General features: G+C 40.0%; 1 protein-coding gene and 1 long non-coding RNA gene across 7 annotated transcripts in view; one reads left to right on the top strand and one right to left on the bottom strand.

Annotated features, from left to right (window-relative positions):
- The first annotated feature begins 1,913 nt into the window (after positions 1 to 1,913).
- Positions 1,914 to 25,153, top strand: part of BNIP2 (BCL2 interacting protein 2) — a 34,338-nt gene continuing 11,098 nt past the window's right edge. For 2 of the 6 annotated variants that reach the window (XM_039490476.1, XM_039490474.1), the window contains exons 1-5: positions 17,410 to 17,538; positions 19,035 to 19,102; positions 20,553 to 20,720; positions 23,863 to 24,039; positions 24,899 to 25,001. In XM_039490476.1, coding sequence (XP_039346410.1) covers positions 17,489 to 17,538; positions 19,035 to 19,102; positions 20,553 to 20,720; positions 23,863 to 24,039; positions 24,899 to 25,001 — 566 coding nt within the window. In that variant the 5' untranslated portion in view covers positions 17,410 to 17,488. Of the gene's footprint in view, positions 1,964 to 6,579; positions 6,863 to 7,204; positions 7,228 to 9,018; positions 9,043 to 17,409; positions 17,539 to 19,034; positions 19,103 to 20,552; positions 20,721 to 23,862; positions 24,040 to 24,898; positions 25,002 to 25,153 lie in introns of those variants that run through there. The other 4 variants (XM_039490473.1, XM_039490477.1, XM_039490479.1 and 1 more) reach the window with 4 other exon arrangements.
- On the bottom strand, positions 14,004 to 14,858 carry LOC120372932. The gene is made up of 2 exons (XR_005585280.1): positions 14,786 to 14,858; positions 14,004 to 14,475 (listed from the first exon to the last, which is right to left on the bottom strand). It is a non-coding gene; the product is annotated as an uncharacterized LOC120372932 (long non-coding RNA).

Genomic DNA, 25,153 nt, shown 5'->3' with positions numbered 1-25,153 from the left:
GCTTTGCCATGATATAGTTCCCACTCATGATGCCATAGTGTGTACCCCATCTTGCCTGAGCCTCTGTATTCCATAACCCACATCTCAAAGTCTTGTACTCCAAATCCTGGCCCCAATTTCCGATCTCCTCTTAAACCCTGCACTTCATAATCCTCTACCCCAGAAGGAAAAAATGGTTCCGAGCATTAAAAAAAGTAAGTGCCAGCTCGGACACTCTCTGCAGTATGGGCTAATCTGATCCCTGCTACACAATGCTCATTTTCTTCAACCTTGTGCAGGGAACGATGATCTAACCCCATTCAGAAATGGCAGTTGTTAGAGCTGTGTTTTCTCTTCCAATACAACAGTGTTTCCCAAACTTGGGACGGTGTTTGTGCAGGGAAAGCCCCTGGTGGGCTAGGCGGGTTTGTTTACCTGCCGCGTCTGCAGGTTTGGCCGATCGCGGCTCTTACTGGCCACGGTTCGATGCTCCGGGCCAGTGGGAGCTGCTGGAAGCAGTGGCCAGTACATCCCTTGGCCCGCGCCGCTTCCAGCAGCTCCCATTGGCCCGGAGCAGCGAACCACGGCCAGTGGGAGCCACAATAGGCCGGACCTGCAAACGCGGCAGGTAAACAAACCAGCCCGGCCCACCAGGGGCTTTCCCTTCACAAGCGGCATCCCAAGTTTGGGAAACACTGCAATACAAGTACCTCTAAATCGATAAGTTCTGGAAATGAATATTGGGTGAGATTTCTCTTTAATATAAAATACAATGAAACTCTGATTATGTAGCAGAAATGCAGGGCTTCAATAAGCTGCTTCTATGCCCTATAGAAATATTACAGGTGGTCAGATTGTAAAGCCCTATCCAGCTCTTACACATCTGAAAATTATTGTATGGTATGTTACACATTTATTCCGTATCACAATAGCACCTAAAATTGGAGTTCATTTATGCCAGGTGCTCTATGTACATATATTAAGAGGCAATCTGTGCCCCCAAAGAACTGACAGTCTAAAAAGACAGGGTAGAAGAAAGGAAGTAATAGTATCCTCACTTCACAGATGGGGAACTGAGGCATAGAGAAATGCGAAGTGACTTGCCCAAGATCATACAAGAAGTTTGTGGCAGAGGCAGGAATTGAACACAAATTCCCTGAATACTAGTTCAGTGCCTCGAACACCAGACTATTTTTCAGTGTTTTGAACTGAAATACTTGTCCTATTCCTATTCAGATAAGAACTCTGAAACAAACAAGAGTATTTCTCCTTGTCCAGCCCAGCAAGCACAGACTTTCAAATGAATACTCCTAAATTCCTAGGTTACTGAGCTATTTACACTAACCATCTCAGAGGCATTTTTTAATCTTCTTTTCTTTGTAAAAGCAACAAAGAATCCTGTGGCACCTTATAGACTAACAGACGTTTTGCAGCATGAGCTTTCGTGGGTGAATACCCACTTCTTCGGATGCAAGAAGTGGGTATTCACCCACGAAAGCTCATGCTGCAAAACGTCTGTTAGTCTATAAGGTGCCACAGGATTCTTTGTTGCTTTTACAGATCCAGACTAACACGGCTACCCCTCTGATACTTTTCTTTGTAACAAAGTATTTAAAAAACAGATTACTGCCATGTTTAAAAGAAAAACACACAAATGTACATATTGTCCCAAGTTGTTGCTTTCAATGGCAATTATCAGTCTAAAGATTCATCATAAATTACTACATGTCCAAACTTGTATAACAGTTGACTTTCCAAACACGCAGGATAAATTTGTGACACAGCATTATTCTTACAAACCAGTTCTCTTTGGTACACCTTTCATGTAAGTATATGCTTGTATTTGCAACTTTCTGATGTTTAAAAATAGAGGTATTCAACGTTTGTTATGCAGTTGGTTCTGACCTCTTCTTTGCTTCTTTTCTAGGGTACGTTTGAACACCCTGATTGATTTCCAGCTATCTTTTGCCACCTTGTGGAGAAGGTGAAACACTGCATGACATAAATGGCAAACTACTAGAACTTGTCAGAAAACAAAATGTTTTCCCCTGTGGAAAATGTCACCAAAAATGAAAAAATAATTTTCATCAAAACTTTCCACTTAAAATTTTGACTTTTCATCAAAAAATTAAAACTTTTGGCCCAAATAATAAAAGTTTTCAATGGAGACTCAAATTTCTGCAGAAAGCAGACACTTTTCATGAAAATATTTGTTTAGAAAACACCCAATTTTCAATTGAAACACTGTTTTGATAGAAAAGTTTTGATTAGTCTTAATGGAGTCCCAAAATGGTATCACAGTGTGGTCATTTATAGGTAGGGCCCTACCAAATTCACAGCCATGAAAAACACATCATGGACCATGAAATCTGATCTCCCCTTATGAAATCTCGTCTTTTGTATGCTTTTACCCTATATTATACAGATCTCACAGGGGCGACCAGTGTTTCTCAAATTGGGGGTCTTGACCCAAAAGGGAATTGCAGAGGGATTGCAAGGTTATTTTAGGGGGGGGTTGCAGTATTGCCACCCTTACTTCTGTGCTGTATTTAGAGCTGGATGGCCAGAAAGCAGTGGTTATTGGCCAGGCACCCAGCTCTGAAGGCAGCATCCCGCCAGAGACAGTGCAGAACGGAAGGGTGGCAATACCATACCGTGCCACCCTTACTTCTGCACTGCTGCCTTCAGAGCAGGGCGGCCAGAGAATAGTGGCTGCTGACTAAGGGCCCAGCTCTGCAGGCAGCAGCTCCGCCTGCAGAGTTGGGCTCCCGGCCTGCAGCCACCACTCTCCAACTGCCCAGTTCTGAAGGCAGCGTTGCCACTAGCAGCAGTACAGAGGTTAAGGGTAGCAGTACCACAGCCCACCCCCCAATAGGCTTGTGACTCCCCACACAATCCCTTTTGGGTCAGGGCCCCTACAATTACAACACTGTGAAATTTTAGATTTAAATAGCTGAAATCATGAAATTTACAATTTTTAAAATCTTATGACTGTGAAATTGACCAAAATGGCCCATGAATTTGGTAGGGCCCTATTTATAGGGGTAAAAAAACCCCAACTTCTTATGTTGTCACATCCATCCATGAAAGTGCAGGGAACAATCTCCATGAGATAATGTATCAGTTATTAATCTGATCTGATACCTTACCTAACATAAACATGGTAGAAAAATAGTGACATGGAAACTTGCAACAGATTTGGGTTTGATTTTTATATTTGCCCACAAGTAAAGATTTTCAAACATAAAACTACTAGACCTATAAGTAGGTCTTGAGCGGTGTTTGGAATTTAACACCCTGAATGATGGATCTCCACTTTCGTTCAGTATAATGTCCCAGCATAACAGGTATAGAGCTCCTTGAACTATAGGGCTCAGCCTCAGAAGACTGGCATAATTCCAACAGTATTCATGGATATTCTACTATAGCAGAGTATATTGTGCTAGGCAGGACTCTTACCTTCCATAAATGGTAATGAGTCTTTTGTTCCAAATAAGCTCACAGTGCCCCAGGCTGGCTGTCTTCAATACTTGGACAAGTGACTCAGTGGAAAATCAGCCTACAGGCAATCTTTTTTTTTTTCAGTTCTGAAGATGCTTCATGCATTGGGCCAATAGGAAGTGATCAAATAACTGAGGTGACCAGATCTTAAGTGTGGAACATTGGGATGACATGGTTGGGGGGATATTTCAAAGTGAGGTGCACCAGCAATGGTTTGACTGGCATTCAAGGAGGTGTATAAAGGGCATGGGGGCAGAGAAATTAAAAAGGTATCCCTGTGCACTTCTCAACCAAGCAATGCCCGTCCAACTTGTTCTTTGATGTCACCTTCCCAGAATAAAAATGGGGCTGTACAGTCAAGGTAAGAGGTGAGTATTTACCATCTGTGTCTCTTTTGCTATTTTTTTTCAAGTCTCAGCCTCTTCTTGCATTTTGCAGCCTGTATCTGCACACCCAGTTCTTCCTTATTTAAACCATCTCGTGCCCTGAGGTATATTATAATTATTATTTGATTACTAAACATATATATGATGGTAGTGCCTGTAGGCCCCAATATATATTAGGGTCCATGGTGCTAACCTCTGTACAAAACACATAAGATAATATGGTCACCGCCCTCAGGACCTTACCTTATTAATTGCTCTTCTTTTGTCTCTGTGCTCTGTCATATTTTTCTTCATCTTTGTCTTTTTTCCTTTTTTCACTTTTCTCTGCTCATTCCTCTTTTCCTCCACACCTTTAAATCCATTCTCCCCTCCTTTTTCTTCCGTATCTCCCCTCATTCTTACTTTATTCCCAGTTCTATATTGACCCTCCTCCTCCTTGCCCTGAAACAGACTTCATTTTTTGCACCCTTCCACCCTTGCCTTGGCAACCTGGGGTGGAGGGTGGAGGTGGGAGAAGTGAAGAGAAACTGGCTGGGTTAGCAGCTGCCTCAATATAGTGGCAATGTGCTGAGCTCCTTATAAATCTAGCCACTCACAGTATAATCATCTGAGTGTATGATTCTGTATTGATCTGAATCTCTGGTTGCACCTGCCCTAGAAAAGTTTGTACCCAACAGTGCAGCTGCACTGTTAGACATGATAAATGCGTTAGTGTAAACAGTGCTCAGGAGCTTTTACGCAACATTATGAAAACCTGGGATTTTCTGTGAAAGGAAGCTAGCTCCTCAGGTTTCATGACATGGTGGTAAATACGCCTGAGCCCATCTACACTAGCGTTTTTATCTTGTTGAGAGCAATGCTGCAGTGCAGTAGCTGCAGACTACAGACAAAATGATTTTCGTGCATGAACAAGACCTGTGTGGGAGGACTACCTCAAAGTCTCTGGTGGGCAAGGTACATGACTTCACTGGGAAGATTTTTTAAAGGGTGGAAGATAGCGTGGGCATAGGTCAGTGTCCTAATGGGAACTATGTGTGTGGTCAGAAAAATGTAGCTTCTGTAAAGGTTTATGATTAATGGCAATGGCATAAGTGTTTTAGCTAGCCATCTAAAATGGTTTAAGTCCAAAGGTCTCAAAGCACCTTCTACATGTGAGTTAACTTTAAGTTAAATTAGCTATGACTTAGTGCTGAGTACCCTCATGTTCCTTTGACTTCAAAAGTATACACTGAGGCTCTGCAGTTCTAAAAAATTAGGCCACTTATTTTCAGACAGGATTTAGGTGCCTAACTTTTGGGACCCAAATTTGATAATTTTGGCAAAAGTGTCACATAATCCCTCTGATGCAGGTAGCCTCTCTATTTTACAAATGGGAAAACTGAACTGACTTGCCCAAGAACACAGAGTCAGCATCAGAAGTGCAATAGAACACAGATATCCTGATTTTCAGACCCAGTTCTAGCCCCCAGCCAATTCAGCACAGTCTTCCTTTTCCTCCCCCATAAGGAAGGAATGTGATAATGATGATGACCTTTTGGCTAACCACCTGTACTTGTATTTCTCCTTTCCTCAGAATGCAATAGCATAACATTTTCATGCAGTAGGAGGACATTTTCGGTGCAACTGCTGATCCACTGAAATATCCTTTTTTATTTTCCAAGTATGTGGCTATTTTAAAAATTATAACCTTGATGTTTCTACATATTGAGACAATTTTCCTTTCCATGGAGAAGAGCCTGTCCTCTTTTGAGAATAATTACACCCATTTCTAAAGCACCCATCAAAATGCTTTATGGATGCATTTATTTAGATTTGTCTAGAATAGTGAATTCCCTGACGGGAGCATGAACCATGACTCTTTTTTCCAGTGGTGAGTTGTTTTGTTTTGTTTTGGGGGGGGGGGGCAGAGGCAGGGACACTTCATCCTTTGGAAAATGCTTTTGTGAACAAGTGGGGCTTGCCCCATGCCTTGAAGGTAGACAGCACTAACCTCAGATGAGCCTCCAGCTTCTAGAGGTGAAGGACTTTATTGTTTTGCTAAACGTTTATAATTTTATTATTAAATTGATGTGCAGTATAGGGAATAATTTCTCACTAGCATGATAAGCACTGAGACTTGTTACTGCTTTTGAGTCACAAACTCCCCTGGGGCTTGGGTAGGTTCTGAGTAGAGCACAAAGACCCAGATCCTCCAAGGTATTTAGGCACCTCATTCTTCCTGATTTTGATGGGAAACAAGTGCCTTCATCCATGTGAGGATTGGAGCCATCCTGACTCGTAGCTACCTGCCCTTGGAACTGCTATGCCCCCTCACCATGCACAGGTGCTGGAACTAGCGGTGCTGCTGCACCTCCTGGCTTGAAGTGGTTTCCAGCAGCTACAGGGGTTACAGATTGCTTCGAGGGCTCTCAGCGCCCCCACTATACAAATGGTTCCAGCACCCCGGCCACCAGGGTGCCTGAGCCCCACCCTCCCCTCCGTGTGGGGTGAAGCGGGGCCCCTTTTACAGACCCCAGCGGCTGAGGCCGAGCACTGCAGTGTGAGTTTGGTGCCTAACAGGGGCGTCAGGTGCCTCAACCCCTGTCAAACGGGCCCCGCGGGGCGCGCCCAGCTCGCACAGGAAGGCTGGGGCGGGGCGGGCTCGCAGCCCAGCCTTCCTCCTCCGGCAGCTCCCCGGCCCCGCTAGAGCACGCAGCGCCGCCCGCCCATGGGCCTCAGCCTGGAGGCAGGCGGCCGATTACGCCCACACTCGACGCCTCGCTTCACAGCAGCGTCTATCCAGCGGCCCGAGGCGGTTCGTTCGGAACTCACTACGCATGCGCCTAATTTGCAACGCCCCGGGCCGTTCCCCCTCCCACGGGGTCGTATGACCCGCCGCTCTCCGGCCTCTGCTTCTGGCTTCTCCCATCCGGTTCCGGGTCAGGGCGGTGGTGGGGCGGGAGGCGTTGGGGTCTCTCCACTGCCCTGGCCGCCTGGGAGGATTCATTCCCCGTTAGGTACGTCCCGCTGCGGGGGGTGGGAGACCCGGCTGTGGCTGAGGAGGGGCTGGCTGGGGGTGTGGAGCGGGGGAGGCCAGTTGCTGGCTCTCTGTGGAGGGAGGGGGCGAGGACTGGAGGGGAGAGGTGCCCCCGGAGGGGTGTGACTGCGTCGGGCGGCGCTGGGGCGGCTGGGGATCCCGTTGCTCATTGCTCGAGGGCGGCTGCGTTCTTTGGTTCTCCCCCGAGCAGCGGGGAAGGGGGGTAGGGGCAGGGCTGGGTGTGTGTTGCTCTGTTTCTGACAGGCAGCTCAGTCGCCTGTGGCCGCGGTTCAGTTGGGCTGCTCAGGCTCTTTGTTGGGAGCCGTCTCGGTAAGAGTTTTGAAGGTGGGCATCGGCCTTCGATGTGCTTTTACAATAACGTAAACGTTAAACTACTGTATGATGGTGCAGTAACAATGTATCTAGCACAAACTCTCAAAAGCAAAGCTGTTATCTGCACTGGAACGTTAGTTAGGTTTAGCCAGTGGTGTGTTGCTTTGCAGATTCAGAAGTCATGTTATCCTGCTCAGTCTTACTCTGTTCTTGTGAGTAGGTTTGATTGAAACGTGCAAAAATCATACTCTGAAATGATGTGGAGTGTGTTCTTTAAATTGCTGTCAATTCAAGGGATAGCAGCTGGCAGAACAGAAGGATATCACAAAGTCTGGAGTCAGCGGTCAGTATTTTACTAGCATATGAACAGACAACTTCGTATTCCCAAAATGTAGCTGTTGAGAGTAGGAACAGCTTCTAGTGGGTACCGTGCAGAAAAGAGGAAACCTGTTAATCATAGAATATCAGGATTGGAAGGGACTTCAGGAGGTCATCTAGTCCAACCCCCTGCTCAAAGCAGGACCAATCCCCAGACATATTTTTGCCCCAGATCACTAAATGGCCCCCTCAAGGATTGAACTCACAACCCTGGGTTTAGCAGGCCAATGCTCAAACCACTGAACTGTTCCTCCCACTTATTTTGAACTTCCTTTTTGCATGCACTCACTCTCTGATTGCTAGTTTAAAATAGGTAAATGTTGGCTGCCTCAATTTTTGTAGTAACTCAGGTTCTGAATATTTGGTGGATACACCACATTAAAGTACAGGAAACAGCAAGGTGGGTTCAGTGTATTTGGCACCCTGAATACTAAATTCACTTGCATTTTTTCAAACTTCAACTGAATGCTTAGGTTGCAGCTTTCTATGCAGAGCAGCAATAGAAGTTGCTCAAAGCCTGAAAGTTATAAACATCAATGGCCTTGTATTAATGTAGGTTTCCCAATTTTTTTCAGAGGCTAGTCTCATGGACCACCTTCTCTTCACTCATGATTTAATGGATTATCCGTCCCATTGTAGATCAGATAACTGTATCCCAGCTAGAACAATTGCATACATCAAATGAAATATGAGGAAAGAAATTAGTGTTAACTTCTAGTGTGTATTAATAGCTGGAAATGAGCCAGCACCATGTATCAATCAAGTCTTGGTGGATCACAGGTGGGGAACTGCTGGCTGAACTCTAAATTTTCCTTTAAATGATCATTGTTTGTGTTCAGTCAGGCTATAGATACAGGGTGACTGCATTATCGCATGTATTTTATAACTGAAACAGACACTTAAGATGTTTTTTAATTATGCACAAGTTTCTTCAGTGGAAACTGCCAGGGTAGGTGAATACATATAACTTGCAATGCTCTCCTCTGTTTTCCAAGTAAAAGTTCTTTGCACTAATGATCTGATAAACACTAATGATCATTATGTTGATCTAAAGTGATTACTACTAATCTTCTAACAGTATTTTCAGCATAAAATTTATAAACAACTCTATCTCTTTCAGCATATCTGTGCTTAATCTGGTGCCAAGTCTGTTAATTGCACAGCTGTGTTCCTGTTAGCCACCTTGAATGATTGGTTTATTAAGCAATAAGACATGCTAGGGTGTATGCTTCAAGATGATTATAACACCTTGGGCTATATTATGAGGCACAAAGCCAAAGTGGCTTTAACCAACTTAAAGCAATAACTGCTGTACCGTGCATTACCTAGAGTTCAGTATTGCTATTATGAAATGGAATTTCCTCATCAACGAAAGCTATTTAGAGTTGCAAGATGCTTATGAAGCAAGACATTTTTATTACTTCTTGAGGGGCAGAAAGGACTTGAAATGTAATCATCTTTATGAAGTACTAACTACCTGTTTCTTTTTTTTTTTTTACCTCATGTCACAAACTTACAAGCAATTCAAACAGGGTTTTGCTCAGGTGCAGTAAAACATACAATGGTATTTTAATCTGGGTACTCTCTAGCCACTTGGTTGAATTTGGAAATGCTATTTTTCTAGTCACAGTTCATATGAAAGTGTTAACACTGAAAATGGTGTCGTCATTACAAAATGTTTCTATATCTATGGGTTTTTTTGTTTTTTTTTAAAAAGCAACTTGAACTGAAATTTCATGCTTAACTGGTAAGACAACTAACTTAATGTTCTCACTTAAATGCTGTGGAAAAATGAAAGCAGTGTTTTCTAGACAGCATTATCAAAAGAAATTGGAACTACAAGTTAACAATTTCTCTAAACTGAGAATAGAACATTTTGTTTGATCATTGGTCCAGGACCAGGACTTAGAAAAACTTACTATACCTGAAGCCACTACTGTTAATCCAGCACACATTCTGTCTTGCTGTGAAGTCACTTTAAAATCACTGGTAGTGTTAGAATGGAATGGATTTACTGTCTCTGAAAGATGAAGTTCAATCTAACTTGGTGCATAATAATCCTTCAGCATCAAGTTGTTGACAAGATAGTGATTAAGTTCATTAGTGTTTGCTAGGGCTAGAAATGAATGCTTTATATATGTGGAAAGATAAGACTGTCTAGTTTGTTATACAATATTTAGTTCTAGCCATATTGGTTCAGAAGATGTATTTTAAAGCTATCACTACTTCCAAGTAATCCTATATTGATCCAGGACTGAATATATAAAGTCCTCTTCCTTGTACCACACAAATATCTGCTGTTTGCTTGTGAATCTTATCACTTCTGATCACCTTTGTTTTTAACTGTAGAACCAATTGTGGTATAGATTCCAAAGAGAGGAAGGACACAATCTCTGTATCAAGGCTTTGTCTTTTAGTACTTGAATAGGTGTCCGACCTCCAGTTCTATTGATTTGAGCTACTTAACCACAAATCAGGTTAAGCAAGGGCAGTAGGAAGGCAAACTTTACTATATTGGTTTGCTAGTGTATTTGCACCCTGATCTAAAGGACCTGCTTCAAACAATGGGATGGTAAGTGATAGGATGTGAAGACTCAATCTATAGTTGATTTGCTGATACTCCAAACAATGGAACAAACTGATAGATTTTTACATTCAGTGGCCAAGTGTTTTTGTCCATGGATTCCGGAAATGGACGTTCTAATAACACAATGTTTCAGAATTAAATATACAATGCTTCTAGCACCTCAAAGAGTAAGAAATTGGATTTTAATGATCCATTCCTGTGCAGAAAATCTGGTTTTGACATCCAAATTTGTGTGCTTTGAGACACCTGGAATATGGAAATCACTGAAAAGCCAAACTTTGGCTCTTGTAAGGGAGCAGAACTGCATACTAGTCGTGTGATGTGAATTTCATCTTTTGGAAGTTAGCTACAGTAATGAAGGACAGACATCTATATAGCAAACTTAGAGATCAAGCTTAAATTAATTATATCCCCCGCCCCCCAGTCTTTCCTTAGAACTTCGACTGACTGAGAGTGAACTGCATTATCAGGGCATACTAAACATAGCTACGTTTAATTTAGTTTGTTCTTCTATTACTAAAATAAAAATATAGGTTGAGGTGCTTTGTTAAGGAAGTATGTTAGGAGATAAAACAACATAGTGGGTCCAATACTGTTAGAGCAGCAAGTTGGGGATCGTGTACTGAGGATTTTTGTTCAGGACCTGCGTAAGCAGAAATTGTAATAGTGGTCTCTTATTCTGCTTTGTAAGCATTTGTGAGCAAAATGTGTCAAATTATTCCATAGCTAATTCGCAAGTCAGCAATATTCTGACTTCCTTCAAACTGATGCTGCTTATTACTCCTGTTATTAGTTTCATGTTCTTGTAGCTTTTGGATGATGGTGCTTTCATGCATGAAGCTTCACTTAGACTGTTTTGTCTATCTTGACTATTTAATCTGAATGAATGTTTAAAGAGATATTGACATTTAGTTGACCCAATATTTGATCTTCCCTTTAATCAGCATATATTTTGCAGACACTCTTATGCAGGGCTTGAAATTCTTCTCGTAAATTACTTACAATTGTGTTATACAGTCCTTAAAAATACCTGCTTCTTAAATATAATATAATATTGCTGATAAGAATCCAGTTGCAATCCTCTCTCTCCTCCTACCTAGTTAATAGATCTGGCAAGTTTTTTTGTACAATAACTTTTAAACTTTACTGCATCTTGAGCAAATACTCAAACCCTATTCATGTTACATACTTAAGTAATATCTTAAGTTTATCTACATGTCTGATAAAATGTACACACACAGGGATTGCTTGGCCACTGAAATGCAGCAATCTCTGAGATTAAGAACAGTTGTCAGATGATACACAGCATACTCCAAACATGTACTGAGAGGAAAACTTGCTCAAGGTATTTGGGATTTTAAATGTCAATGCAGTGTAGCAACTCTCTTAAGAGCACCATCTGAAAGTGCTACATTATGAACTGCATGGACATGAGTTTCTCATTTCCTATTCTCACATGTTCCTTTTAATTTCTAATTATCTTTTATTTTCACATTAAAGCAGTATCTTTCCAGTTTTCTCTCATTACCTTCTTGATTGTTCTTAGTAGCTTTTACTCCACACAAAATATTCCCTGCTGGTTGTTACTCTTACACAACTTTCCCTTTGTATATAATCTTCTGTTCTGCAATCTATATTGAGAAATATTTTGACTGAGTTAGGTTCTCCAAAAGGGAAATACTCTACAGAAAAGGCATGTTCAAAATTTACCTGCCCTTATTGATAGGAATGTCTAGTTCCAATCATGTAACTCTTTCAAACATTTGACATCTGTCTATTAGAAACATTGATCACTTAATTAACAAGATGACACTGATTTGTTAGTGTCCAGTTTCAACATGTAACAGACTAAACCTCATAAGGAAAATCATTTGATGCAAGCACCAGGAGCTATTCTAAATTAAGTACTTGACTTTTTAGAACTGTAGTTGGAAGTTTGTCATGACATGGAGAGGGAATCCTCTGGAGTACACGTTTAAGAAACTAGTGTCTCAGATGTAACTGAACTGTGTTGGTAAAGTTGTAGCCAACACAGCTGAATTTCCAGATGAAAGTGGACTGCTGTCTTCTAAAGAGTTTGCTCATTGGCTAAATGAATCATATAAATATCAGTAATCCTTTGGTCTCACTCTACAGTTTTGTCTACTTGACATTGCTGTGCTACATAAAATCAGTAGCCCTTAAAAATAATTGTAGCAAATGTAGAAATTAGTTTTGTCATGGGGATTGTTTATGATTCAAACAGTATCAATTGTTGTATGCCATTCAGGAATGGAGAAGACTGTACATTTTGTTAATAATTAGATGGTTCTTGTTATCAGTGTAGGAGGGCCATCGCTTCTTGTGTGCCTTTTTAATAAAAATTAACAAAACAGTTTTCTGGTGGTTTAGCCCTTTATATTAGTCTGGCTGCTTTAGGTGCATGATGATAATTAAAGTTTATTCACCATTGTGGTGATATGTAACTCAAAGTGCAGTCCATCTCTGAAGCGACTTTGAAAATGGCACCTTCTTAATCAATAAATTTGACTCTTGTGCATCTCATGCTTTCTTCAGTGATAAGTTCTTACTGCTGCATACCCTTGTAAAATCAACATAGCTATGAGATTCTAGCTAGATTCTTTGTGTGCATCACCAGGATTAAGTTTAAGTCCCAAATATTTGGGACTCCTTGTTACTGGTGATATGTGAGCCTGAAAGAACAACACAGCTTGATTTGAATGTCCCAGAGTGAGATGGCTTTTAAAAAAAAATTAGTTATCTGCAAAAATGTTCTGGTTTTGAGACAATTGTGGAATTCCAATAAACCTTTAAGGCACTCTTCAAAATAGAACTAGACCATAAGACTTTGCTTAATTTTGTCTGAGACAGAAGAGAATAACTTCATTACCATTTCCAGAATTACTGGGAGATTTCTACTGTTTGATAGTTTGTGGCAATAGTGGATTGGTGTAATCCTGTTTACTAAGAGCTATTAATACCTTACAATAATTCTTGACATCTTTTTTCAAAACCTAACTGGTGCACAGTTTCCTCATAAGTATTAACCAGTTATCAGCAGGACAGTTAGGAGACAGCTAGCAAGCAAAATTTGATATAATAATCTTCACAGTTACTAGTACTAATCATTCTCCATTCATATTCTCATTCTCAGGTGAGTCACTTGAGTGCTGTCTGCCATAAAAGTATTTGGCTGGACACTGTGGGTTGACAAACTTGTGACACTTAGCAAAGTGTCTCCCTACAAGGTTCAGCCTGCTAGAGCATCTCTCAGGGGTTTTTAAGCAAATATTTCGGCAACTTGTTAGTAAATTAACTATGTAATATCCAACATCTGGATCAGATCGAAGGAATAGATGCCATATAGATATGTGGCAAAGCAGTAGATGATTGAATCTGTTTGCAAGTGGCAATATTATAGGAGATGCTCATCTGACCCTTTCAGACTCTTAGTTCTTTGCAGAGATTTTTTTTAAAGCACCTCTTGTGCAGGTCCTTTACCTTTGTATTGATAGTATTTTATCTCTCTGGCCTAAATTGCGGAATGACTTTTGTCCAAAGTGGGCACCTGATCTGGACTGATCCTACAAAAATGCTAGGAGCTTATGGAAGCTTCAGTGAGTGTATATTTTTAAATTAATATCTAAGTGATATTTTTCCACATTGAAGCAATGTTTGCATTCCTGTTATGGCTTACAAAACAAGATCAGTTAACATGCGAAAGGAGAGGTAGTTATAAAGATGCAAGAAAATATTCTAAATCAGACATGTTAAATTATTTCTAACTCCTGGCTGTAGTCTACAGTTGATCAACATAGTCATATAATATTTATAACGTTTTATTATATTGTGTATTAGATATAAAGGTTAAAGGCTTCACCAATCAGTGTCATATATGTAAGTCACAGACAAAGGTGAGCACAAATCCTAGAAATAAAGATAATCATTTAGTTCCTTTCTCTCTCTCCAGCATTTGAGAGGAGATAAGCTTAATGTGCTTTAGTATTGATGTCTCCTTTTCTTGTTAACTATCAAGAATAAAATCTCTTGAAAGTTTACTTCCTAACAAATAAAATCTAGTAGTTTTCTTCAGGTAAGACTGAATCCTCTACTGTTTTGATTCACTTAGGAACTTCCCTGTACAAGAGTTCACCGGGGCTCGACCCTCTCCTGGGTGGAGGGGAGCCATGCCGGCTCACTACACAGCGAGGGGTCCAGGAAATAGTCCGGCCGGGGGTCTCCCTCAGTAGCCCTTGCGGTAGTTGGCTGCATGGTGGTTACATCTGGCCCCGGCTCTGGCGGGGCAACAAACACGGAGTCAGAATGCTCAGGCCCTCAGGCAGGGCTGAGCAGTAGTAGTAGGCCTTGGCCTCCTCAGGCCAGGGAGAAGGGGAGTCTGCCAGCCCGGAGTTGGGTGGCAGCGGGGGGATGCAGGCCCTCCCACTCCACTGCATCCCAGCCCAGGGCCCTAGCAGCGGCTGAAGATCCGCTGCTTAGTCAGTGGGGATCCTGGCCGCAACACACTGACATAGGCTCTGGTAATGCTGCAGCCAGACTGGGCTCGGCCGCCCCCGGGCTACTTCCGTACTCCCCCTCGGGCCCTACCTGGGTCCTGACGTCGGCCTCTGCAGGGTCCAGGAGCATGGGTTCGTTGCAGCCGGGGCTGGTTGGCAGCTCCGGCAGCTCCTCCGGGTAGCGGGCACGGGGCAGCTCCTCTGGGTAGCGGGCGCAGGGTAGCTCTGGCCAGTCTGGGCGGCTGCCTTGGGCCACAGGAGCTTCCCAGTCTCGAGCTCCCCTAGGGACGTCTGCTCTCTCTGGCAGCTGGGCTCCTATGGAGCCCTGAGGGCAGGCCTTTATAGTTCCGGGTCGCTGCCTGACCCTTTGAGGGGCGGGCTCAGAGCTCGCTAGCTCCGCCCACTCTGGCCTCTGGCTGGGCTCTTCCTCCTCCGAGGCGGAGGGGAGCTACACTGCCTCACTACATCCCCCTTTATGAAATCAGAATGACAAGAAATCCTTAGATCAGCTATATAAGAACCTCTTATCTTTAACTAGCTTTGACATTAAATTATACAACAGTCAGCTTACTAACATCTGGGAAGAAGTACACAACATTAAAAATGTTGCCCTTGGTTTTCTAAATATGACTTATGATTTATTTACAATCAGTTGTAGAATCTAAAGAAACAGTAGCAAAATAATTAAGAGGCTCTAATGGGGGTGCATAAAAAGCTTAGAAATATTACCAAGAGGACTGAAATTGGTACATGAATTCACTGGGCCAGAACCTTTAGTTCAGTTTGATCTATATTATCAGGAAGGTCCAAAACACATTGTATGGCTTTGCAAAATTACCAAGATTCTCAAGTTTTCAATGTAACATTTTTCCTTCAATTCTCATTTTAGCAATTATCCCTAAAACTGTCAGATCATCACTAAATGCTGAGGTGTATCAGCTTAATATTTGCATTAGTAATTTTTGATGAAATAGCATGTAAACTTGAAGCGTGTAAAGTTAAATGCTGTTTTCAGAGATGGAATTGTGGTAAAGATTCTAGAAAAGTCTTAAAACCAGCAGTAGTTACAGATTTTCAGTTGATTGTACCACCTTTAACAGAGATGAAATGAAAGGCACTGCATAGACTGAAAAAAAAATCGTATCTTCTGTTCGTTTCCCACAGTTGAATAAGTAGTTTTAAAATCTTCTGTATAATGCTTCCCATCCTTTACACCATTGCTGCTTTTTAGGGGGGCATCGTGAGGGTGGTGAAAGTTCATCTTGTAAAGTAAGATGTTGAGATAAAACTGCAGTGATGGCAGTAAGGGGAGAGGAAGGAACAAGAAAAGCAATATTAAAACTTTCAGTGGGCTATGCTGAGCTAATTCCAAGAAATCACCAGCATTACAGGAGATTATGTATTCAATATCAGTTTTCATTTTGCTGAATTAAACCAATAGAATTTCAAAAAGGGGGTGGGGAAGAGCAAGGGAAATGAAATAAAATTAAGTCATGCCTCCAGATTTCCCATGTGGTGCCAGTGTCAGGCATCTTCCCCGGGAGCATTTGATGTGACCAATTGCAAGTATTCCATTCTTTCATATCCCTTTTAATTCCTTCATTCTGCAGTTCTGTAGGCTAAACTCTGCTCTCCCATTTGTGAGGCAGGTCCATGTAGAGATGGCAAGGTGTGATTTGAGAGTTAGATTGTGGCTGTGAGAGCAGAATTTTACTATTATTGAAGACTAGGATAACTTCCAAAATCCAGCAGATAGGATCTTATTTAGATCACCAGAAACTGACACACAGCCCAACAGTGCTTCAGAAGGCTAATTTCTTGCTATATTTTACAACTTGAAACTCAAACTGACAGGCCAAAACAATACTTATGTTCTTCAGATATACTACGGGCCTTTCAAGAATGGGAGATACCATCATGGGCAGGGACATTGAAGAGAACTGGTTTTATCTATCAAAAACATAATTGTCCCCTGATCAGATGTTGTCCCCCTCTTCATATCATTCTTCTCTGGCTTTCCTTCATTTAACAAATCAAGTTTGATGGTCTCATCCTTTCTTTAGTTCTCTGCATAGTGTTGCCCCAGTTTGTGTATCTGCTGATGTCTCTTTTCCCATTGTTCTCCCTACACTCATTGTTTCCTTCATTTCTTATAATGTTGCCCACAATGTTAGGAACAGTGTGCTATGATCTCTGTTTTCAGCCAACTAATTCCTGAAAACACAAACACTAACCCATGACACCATCTCATCTCAACTTAATTTTTTTAAACTATCTCCATTTGATGTATTTATACTATTTATACTACTATTTATACTGATTATTTATACTATTCCATTCCTCTCCGAGTATCTCCCAAAATATCAGATCCTCACAACATCCTTGTGAGATAGACAAGTATATCTCTATTTTAAATATGGGACACTGAGGCAGAGTAGGTTCTTGCCCAACATCATACATGAAGTTTGTGGCAAAACTGAACGCAGAGCTCATGAACTGTAGTCCAGTGTTTTAACCATAATAATGCTGTTCTCCCTCCTAGTGCCTTTCTGTATGATCATTTACTATCTTACTCTTCTAGGATAGACTGTTCTTTATTTGTCATTTGAGTGTCTAGTACACTGTCAGTACTTAAATGCTGTTTTTGGAGGGGGTGAGTGGGAATTGAGAGAACATGACAGTGTTATTAAACATTTTAAAATGTTTAATCCACAGCTCTTCTCATATAACACCCTATATCCAGGAGGTTCTGACTCACCAGGAGTTCATATTAGCAATTGAGGCAAGGCCGAGGATGGAAGGTGTTGAATTTAAGGAAGAGTGGCAAGATGAAGATTTTCCAAGGTGAGAGATTTCTTTTTATTTGTAAAACTTTTTTCCAATAATCTGTTAAACTGAAATCACTCCTCTTCAGAAACAAAGGCTATCAACTGCAGTCTACTTAGCACTTCAACCTGGCCAGCTAGGCATTCATCCTGCCTCTGCAGCATATTTGTGGTGGTATGCTGCTTGGGCAGTATGGCCACTTGCCCTTATGCCTGATGTTAATATGATCTCTTGAACTATTCACTAGCAACATGTTCTTTTAAAACTAATTCTACTAATACAGTACAGCTTAAAGGGTCTCAGAACTTAATGGATGAACTTGCCTTTTAATGAGTAGGGAAGGGCTCTTATTGTTAGCTACATATAAGCAAGGAGGAATATTAGTCTGTGAACTTCCCACATTCATGCAATGAGAACTATACCTTAAAGCTTTAAGGTAACTTTGCATAATTCTGAAGTGCTACATATTCCTACTGATGCTTTCAAAGACTAAAAAGTATCATGTGCTCAAATGCATTGGGTGACAATTAAGTTGAAAATCAATTCTGGGCTGTCTATACTTTCAAGCTTTTTTGAAATTCATTAAAACACTTCCAAAACACCCCAGAAAATTCCATTAACTGTACAAGTAGGGAAAAGACTTAGATATCTATCAGGTCAAATTTTGAGCTTGATCCTTGATATGATGGTACATCTTCAAATTGGAACTTTCAGGCATGTTTCAGAATAGGGCAGTACATTTTCCTGAAATGTGCACTGTGGATAGTTTAAGCTGTTAAGAAGGAAAAATGTATATATACTGTTTGTTATAAATTGTCATCTAAAACTTCATCCAACCTTGCTCTTTTTCTTTTTATTGCTTCATAACAGACTTGGCCCAAGAGTTGAAGAAACCTTATGCTTCACTTTAGCCTCCAATTTTGTGTGGCATGTTGTTTTTAATAGTTGTAATTAAACTATTCAGTTAGATTATATAAAAAGAATATTTTTTCTGCCTTTTTGCTTCATCTTAGTGTATAGGTATCTCTAAGATTGCTTAGATGGAAACTAGGACATTGTGCATTTTTAGCAGGACATAGGATTTCTAAAGCGCCATCTAACTAAATGATTTGCCTCTAAGGCCCCTTCTGTGCTTCATAATAAAATACAAGTTAAGAACTTTTCTGGTCTTGCTTAATTTCTTAAAATATCACATTTTATAATAGCATAGAACAATCCAGTGCTTGCAGTAATAACAGGCAGTAACTACTGGTTTGGTGTGTTTTTGTTTTTGTTAACATTGGTAGGTAAGGCTCACTTGAAAACTGCAAATCACTGTTCAGTCATGGTAATGCTCTGCTTGGCTGATAGCTTGGTTTAGACCACAAACATGTTTAATCTGATTCCAAACCCACAATGTTGTTGTTTTTTTTATAAAGTGTGTATATATGTTGGTCTAAAGATGAATATGGGATTTTTCACTAAATAATTTGCAAGTGTTTCCTGCAACAATTGTCTTTCTTTTTCTGGACCAGGCCCCTACCAGAGGATGATAATGTTGAAGCAGATATACTAGCTGTAACTGGCCAACAAGGCCAGCATGGTAAGAACCTCTTAACATAGTAGAAAGTCTTGGGTAAGCAGTGTTCAAATTAGTATATTTGTGTTTGAATACCACCAAAGTTTGTAGTACAGACAAACTGGGTTTGCCATAATACAGATTGGGCCTAGAAGGTGTTGTCTTCACTTCCGCTGTAAACTCAAAGCTTAATACCCATTGAAAATGAACTATTGCATTAGATTTTCATGATGGCCAGTCTTAAATTCATAGAAGCCAAATAAAGACGAACCATTCTGTCAATTTTAAGAGCTTATCGTGTTCTTTTGCACAATTTAGATGTTTCTTAGTCTCATTTTAATATTGACTTCACTGGATGCTAAATTTTAAAGGTGATGTCAAAGGAGGGAGGAAATACAGCTACTTTGGTTTATGTAGTTTATTTCTTAACATTTTCCTGCTTTTACCTTGGGGTTTCTTGGACTATGACAGTCTGCTTTAGTTTTGGCATTTCCAGTGCTGGATCAGTTGCTTTATTTCATTCCCTGCTTTCAACTGATGTGTCAATTATGCAGGTATATGCCTTGTCCTTTTAAAGCATGTTAAGCATACACCTGCCTAACATCCAGCCTTCCATTTTACTGTAGTTTGTCAGCCATTGCTCATTATATCATGTTCATATGAAGACTTTTCAAAGGCGATAACTAATTTAACTCTTAACTATAGTAACGATTTTATTTAATCTGTAAAAGAAGAGACTAGCAGGAGCTAGTTAACACAACAGGTTACATTAAACTAGTCTTTCACACGTACCCAACTTCAGTACTGTTGTATACTTATGTCGTGTCTTGTGTACTGTTTACTATATACATTCTTATAAGTATCCTGGACTCCCTCGCCAGTTAAGTATGTTGAGTACTGTATATTTTTCTGTCTGTGCTGTGGAAAAAAAAAATATATAGACTAGGTGAGGTAATATCTTTTATTGGAGCAACTCCTGTTGGTAGAAAGTACAAGTTTTCAAGCTACACGCAGCAATTTGAGTGTGCTTCCTTCCCCAGACCTAAAGAAGAGCTCTGTGTAGCTCGAAAATTTGTACCTTCTACCAACAGGAGTTGCTCCGAGAAAAGAGATTACCTCACCTACCTTGTCTCTCTCATATCCTGGGACCAACACAGCTACAGCAACACTGCATAAAACGAAAGACTATCATATGTGTACACCAGTGGGCACAGATAAGGGACGATCTACCACCTTAACTAGAAAATTCTGGAGACTCGAGCACTGATTCTTGCAACCTTAAAATTCTATTGATGTATTTTGGGGGAGGTGTTTGGAATATTGTTGTTTGTGAGGTGATGAACATTAATGAGACTTTTTTTTTTCTAAGCACTGGACTGTGGTTTTTTTTTCCCGATTTGTTATAAACATTTCTACATACTTTGTATTCTGCAAATTAAGTAACCTGCCTTTTCTTTTACTCCAAACCCATTAGAAGTGAATGGAAACAAAGTTAGGAAGAAACTAATGGCTCCAGATATTAGCTTAACACTGGATCACAGCGAGGAATCGGTGTTGTCTGATGACTTAAATGAGAGTGGAGAGGTCGATTTGGATGATTTAGATACTCCATCTGAGAACAGTAATGAGTTTGAATGGGAAGGTAAGGGTTCATTGCTTCTGTCTGGTATTTAAGTAGATGTTTTCTGATGGTTATGATCAGGTACACAGTATTTCATGTGGGTGAGAGAGAGAAGATTTAAAGAATTAGATGTGCATGATGAGAGCTAGCAGGTTCCAAGAATCAGAAGTTTAGAGATGGAAAGTAAACTATTAAGAATCACTAGACACCTAGAGGAAAACTCAATCATGAAGAATAGGCAGCATGGATTTATAAAGACTGTTGGTCAGAATAGCAAACAAGGGACAAAGTTTATTTAGTGTGACTGGATGAAATTAAAACCAATACTTTTTTAGGCTGAATATCATAAGAAGCTATGTGAAAGTCATATTAAGTTACAGAATTGTCACTGATGGAGACTTTGTATTTCCAAAACCGGACTGAACAGAATGCTAGAAAATTAACTGTAGGGCACACTTCTGAATTGGTTAGGAGAATGGACCATATCATTTTAATAGGTGTCATTTTTCAAAGGAGAGAAATTAGTTAGTTTTATAGGATAGTAATTACTACTACACTTACTTTCTTTGACTATTCGGTTGGCCATTATTATTTTTTTTAATCAATCACTAGTTCATATAAGACAAAAAAGGAGCAGCTACTTTTCCCTTTTTGCAAGAATATAAAAAATTGCTGAAAAGATGTAAACTACCATTTTAAAAAATATTTGGACAACATTTGAAAATTGACTAACGTAACACATGATCACTTGGTTCACTAATAAGCAAGACAAATGGTCAATAACTTTTACAGAATTTAATTACGTTTGCTTTTCAGTTTCAGAATAGTGGTCGTGGAAGGGGCACACATACAGCCTCGTGCATCAAAGAACTCTTCTGACTTTGCATTTAAAATCTTTAAGATAATAGGAAATTCATTTCCAGTTGGACTTCTAAAGTTCTATTTAACTGGATATGGTTGCTCTAAAATTGATCCCACAGGCTGATTCATAGATTCTAGGACTGGAAGGGACCTCGAGAGGTCGAGTCCAGTCCCCTGCCCTGATGGCAGGACCAAATACTGTCTAGACCATCCCTGATAGACATTTATCTAACCTACTCTTAAATATCTCCAGAGATGGAGATTCCACAACCTCCTTAGGCAATTTATTCCAGTGTTTAACCACCCTGACAGTTCGGAACTTTTTCCTAATGTCCAACCTAAACTTCCCTTGCTGCAGTTTAAGCCCATTGCTTCTTGTTCTATCCTTAGAGGCTAAGATGAACAAGTTTTCTCCTTCCTCCTAATGACACCCTTTTAGATACCTGAAAACTGCTATCATGTCCCTTCTCAGTCTTCTCTTTTCCAAACTAAACAAACCCAATTATTTCAGCCTTCCTTCAGTGGTCATGTTCTCAAGACCTTTAATCATTCTTGTTGCTCTTCTCTGGACTCTCTCCAGTTTCTCCACATCTTTCTTGAAATGCGGTGCCCAGAACTGGATACAATACTCCAGTTGAGGCCTAACCAGCGCAGAGTAGAGCAGAAGAATGACTTCTCATGTCTTGTTCACAACACACCTGTTAATGCATCCCAGAATCACGTTTGCTTTTTTTGCAACAGCATCACACTGTTGACTCATAGTTAGCTTGTGGTCCACTATAACCCCTAGATCCCTTTCTGCCGTACTCCTTCCTAGACAGTCTCTTCCCATTCTGTATGTGTGAAACTGATTTTTCCTTCCTAAGTGGAGCACTTTGCATTTGTCTTTGTTAAACTTCATCCTGTTTACCTCAGACCATTTCTCCAGTTTGTCCAGATCATTTTGAATTATGACCCTGTCCTCCAAAGCAGTTGCAATTCCTGTAGGTGAACTCTTATGCCTGTACCAAACCTCCGTTAATTCAGTGGGGCTCCTCACAGGTGCAGAAATCCACATGTAAGGATCAGACTGCAGGATTGGGACCTAAATTTAAGTGAATTTTATGTTATTAAAATATGGTTAAATTAAAGGGCATCTTTCAAGAATCCTTCTGTCTGGCATTGGGACTCTTAACAATTTATACAAAAGTTCACAATTATCTATATTTCAGTATTCTGATAATTTCTCTTGCTTTAAGCATGTACCTATTAAAATGTCAAGGGAAATTTTAAATACATAATTCTTTAACATTGCTAAAAGCTTGTTCCTATTAGATGCATCTATTGTACTGTAAGAGATTAATTCATTCTTGCATAAATAGGAATGCTACTGCATTTAAAATAACAGGACAGAGGAGAAAAAATCCTTTGGCAGGGAAGGTAAGACTAACATGAACCAGGAAACATTTTTTAAAAAAGCTTAATTTTTTTAAGCATCTTAAATTAAGTTAAATGTGTTGGAAGTGAGAGTAGGAAATATATGGGTGTAAGCGTGTGGTGGGTTGGCCATATTTTACTGCCTTAGGGAACATGGTTTGGTGTTTATGGATAACTTTATAACATGATTCAGGAAATATTCCAGTTAATTTGTTACAAAAAGTTGCTGAAAAGGGTTTCTGTCTTTTCTTTCTTTAATGCTGCTGTCTTCATTTTCCTGGAAGGATAGTTTCCATTAACAGCTTTGTCTTGGAAACAGACAACTAACATGCAGTAGGTTTTTCTCACTTTTGGTAAGGTCTGTGCAACTAAAATTCAAAGAATCATGATTTTATTAGAAAAATCTTTTCTGAAGATTGCTCTTTTTAGCATAAATTTCAATTATTTTGAACATATGTATTTAGCTTTAATTTCTACAAGATTTATTTGCATGTCTGCTTATCAGCTATTATCAACGTGTTAAATTATGCTTTACCATGTAAATCTCTGATCAAACAAAACATAATAATTGAAGTTAACCACTTCGTATCTAATTTGGCAGCATTTATGGTAACGAATGTTTAAAAGCATATGTACTTACCCAGAAATTTAAGTGGTCAGGCAGCTTCATATAAAATACAGCCAAGAGCCCAATATTTATCAGCATACTGTATAGAGAGACATCTAACACAGTATCTTCTAGTGATGGAACTAAGTCAGGTATTTCTGGCTGGTGGTATAGAAAGTTATAATAATCCAAACAGAATGAAGTGGTTAACTTGCAGTCTGATTGGTACTATCATGTTAAAGATCATCATGCATAATAGGTGTATTTTAATGTTGACAGATGATCTTCCAAAACCAAAAACTACTGAAGTAATGAGAAAAGGATCGCTTCCTGAATACACTGCTGCAGAGGAGAGAGATGACGGGCGACGCTGGCGTATGTTCAGGATTGGGGAACAGGATCACAGGGTGGACATGAAGGCAATTGAACCCTATAAAAAAGTTATCAGCCACGGAGGTAAGGATTAATGACATGGGCTGAGGGGTAGCCCCTATAAATTACGACACCCAACAAAGTGTGTGGGGGTGGGGAGACAGACGTAAGTGGTGGTAAATATTGAGGAATTCCCAGATCTTCCATGTCATGAGCTGCAGTAGCAAGGCATATGGGTATATTAGGGATGTTGGCTTAAAAGAAAGCTACCCTAGTCTTGATGAAGACTAGTGAAACTTTTGAACTTGTTTTTTAAACTTTTTAACTAGTGAAAACCAAAATGGGACCAAAATGAGAGGTGAATGTTAAAATAAATTAAAAGAACAGAATGTGTGGAGTATATTTAACTCTTCCGGACTGAACTTGCTGTACTGACAGACTAGTTATCAGCATTTCAATATGTGGATTGCCAATTTAACCAGTGTGTGTGGTGTTTTTTTAAAATATAGGTTTGGGTGCTATCACAGTCTTTTTGTAGACCCTCATAACAGCTTTTATGGTTTTACAGTCACTGTCCAGTTTAATGTCTGTCTTCCCCTATGGTGTATGTAAAAATCCATTCAGAAGGGAAATTGACTACATGCAAATGCTGTAAAATACATAAACTAAATATGCTAATAGAAATTAGAGAGCATCTTTCATTTATAGTAAAATTTAGCTATCTGAATAACAGTAAATTTAAAAAAAAAAGACGCTTTTTTAAAATGGATGGTGTCTTTTTAGCCTTTTTGTGCCTCTATTATTTCATCTGTAAAGCACTTTTGAAATAGATGATGGAAAAAGCACAACAGTGCAGTGTTTACTACGGTAGAATTTAATCAGTGTAGTTAGACTTCTCCATTACTTTTCTTTACTTGCTATTAATTTTTGTTTTCCCTTTTAGGTTATTATGGTGATGGGTTAAATGCCATTGTTGTGTTTGCTGTTTGCTTTATGCCTGAAAGCAGTCAGCCTAACTACAGATATCTAATGGATAATCTATTTAAGTAAGTAGTCTTTTTGCCATTAAGAATTGTCCACAAATGACGTAAATGATCTCATAGTAGAGTTCCATCAATGCAAAAAGGGCTACCAGCTTCTTCTGTTTTTTACGTGAAATTTTATATTCGGGAAATACCAAAGTAGGCTAAGACATTTA

This window comes from Mauremys reevesii, linkage group 10 (genome assembly GCF_016161935.1).
Source record: "Mauremys reevesii isolate NIE-2019 linkage group 10, ASM1616193v1, whole genome shotgun sequence".
NCBI lineage: Eukaryota > Metazoa > Chordata > Testudines > Geoemydidae > Mauremys > Mauremys reevesii.
Note: the sequence above shows the minus strand (reverse complement) of the source record. Positions and strands in the feature narration are given on the sequence as shown.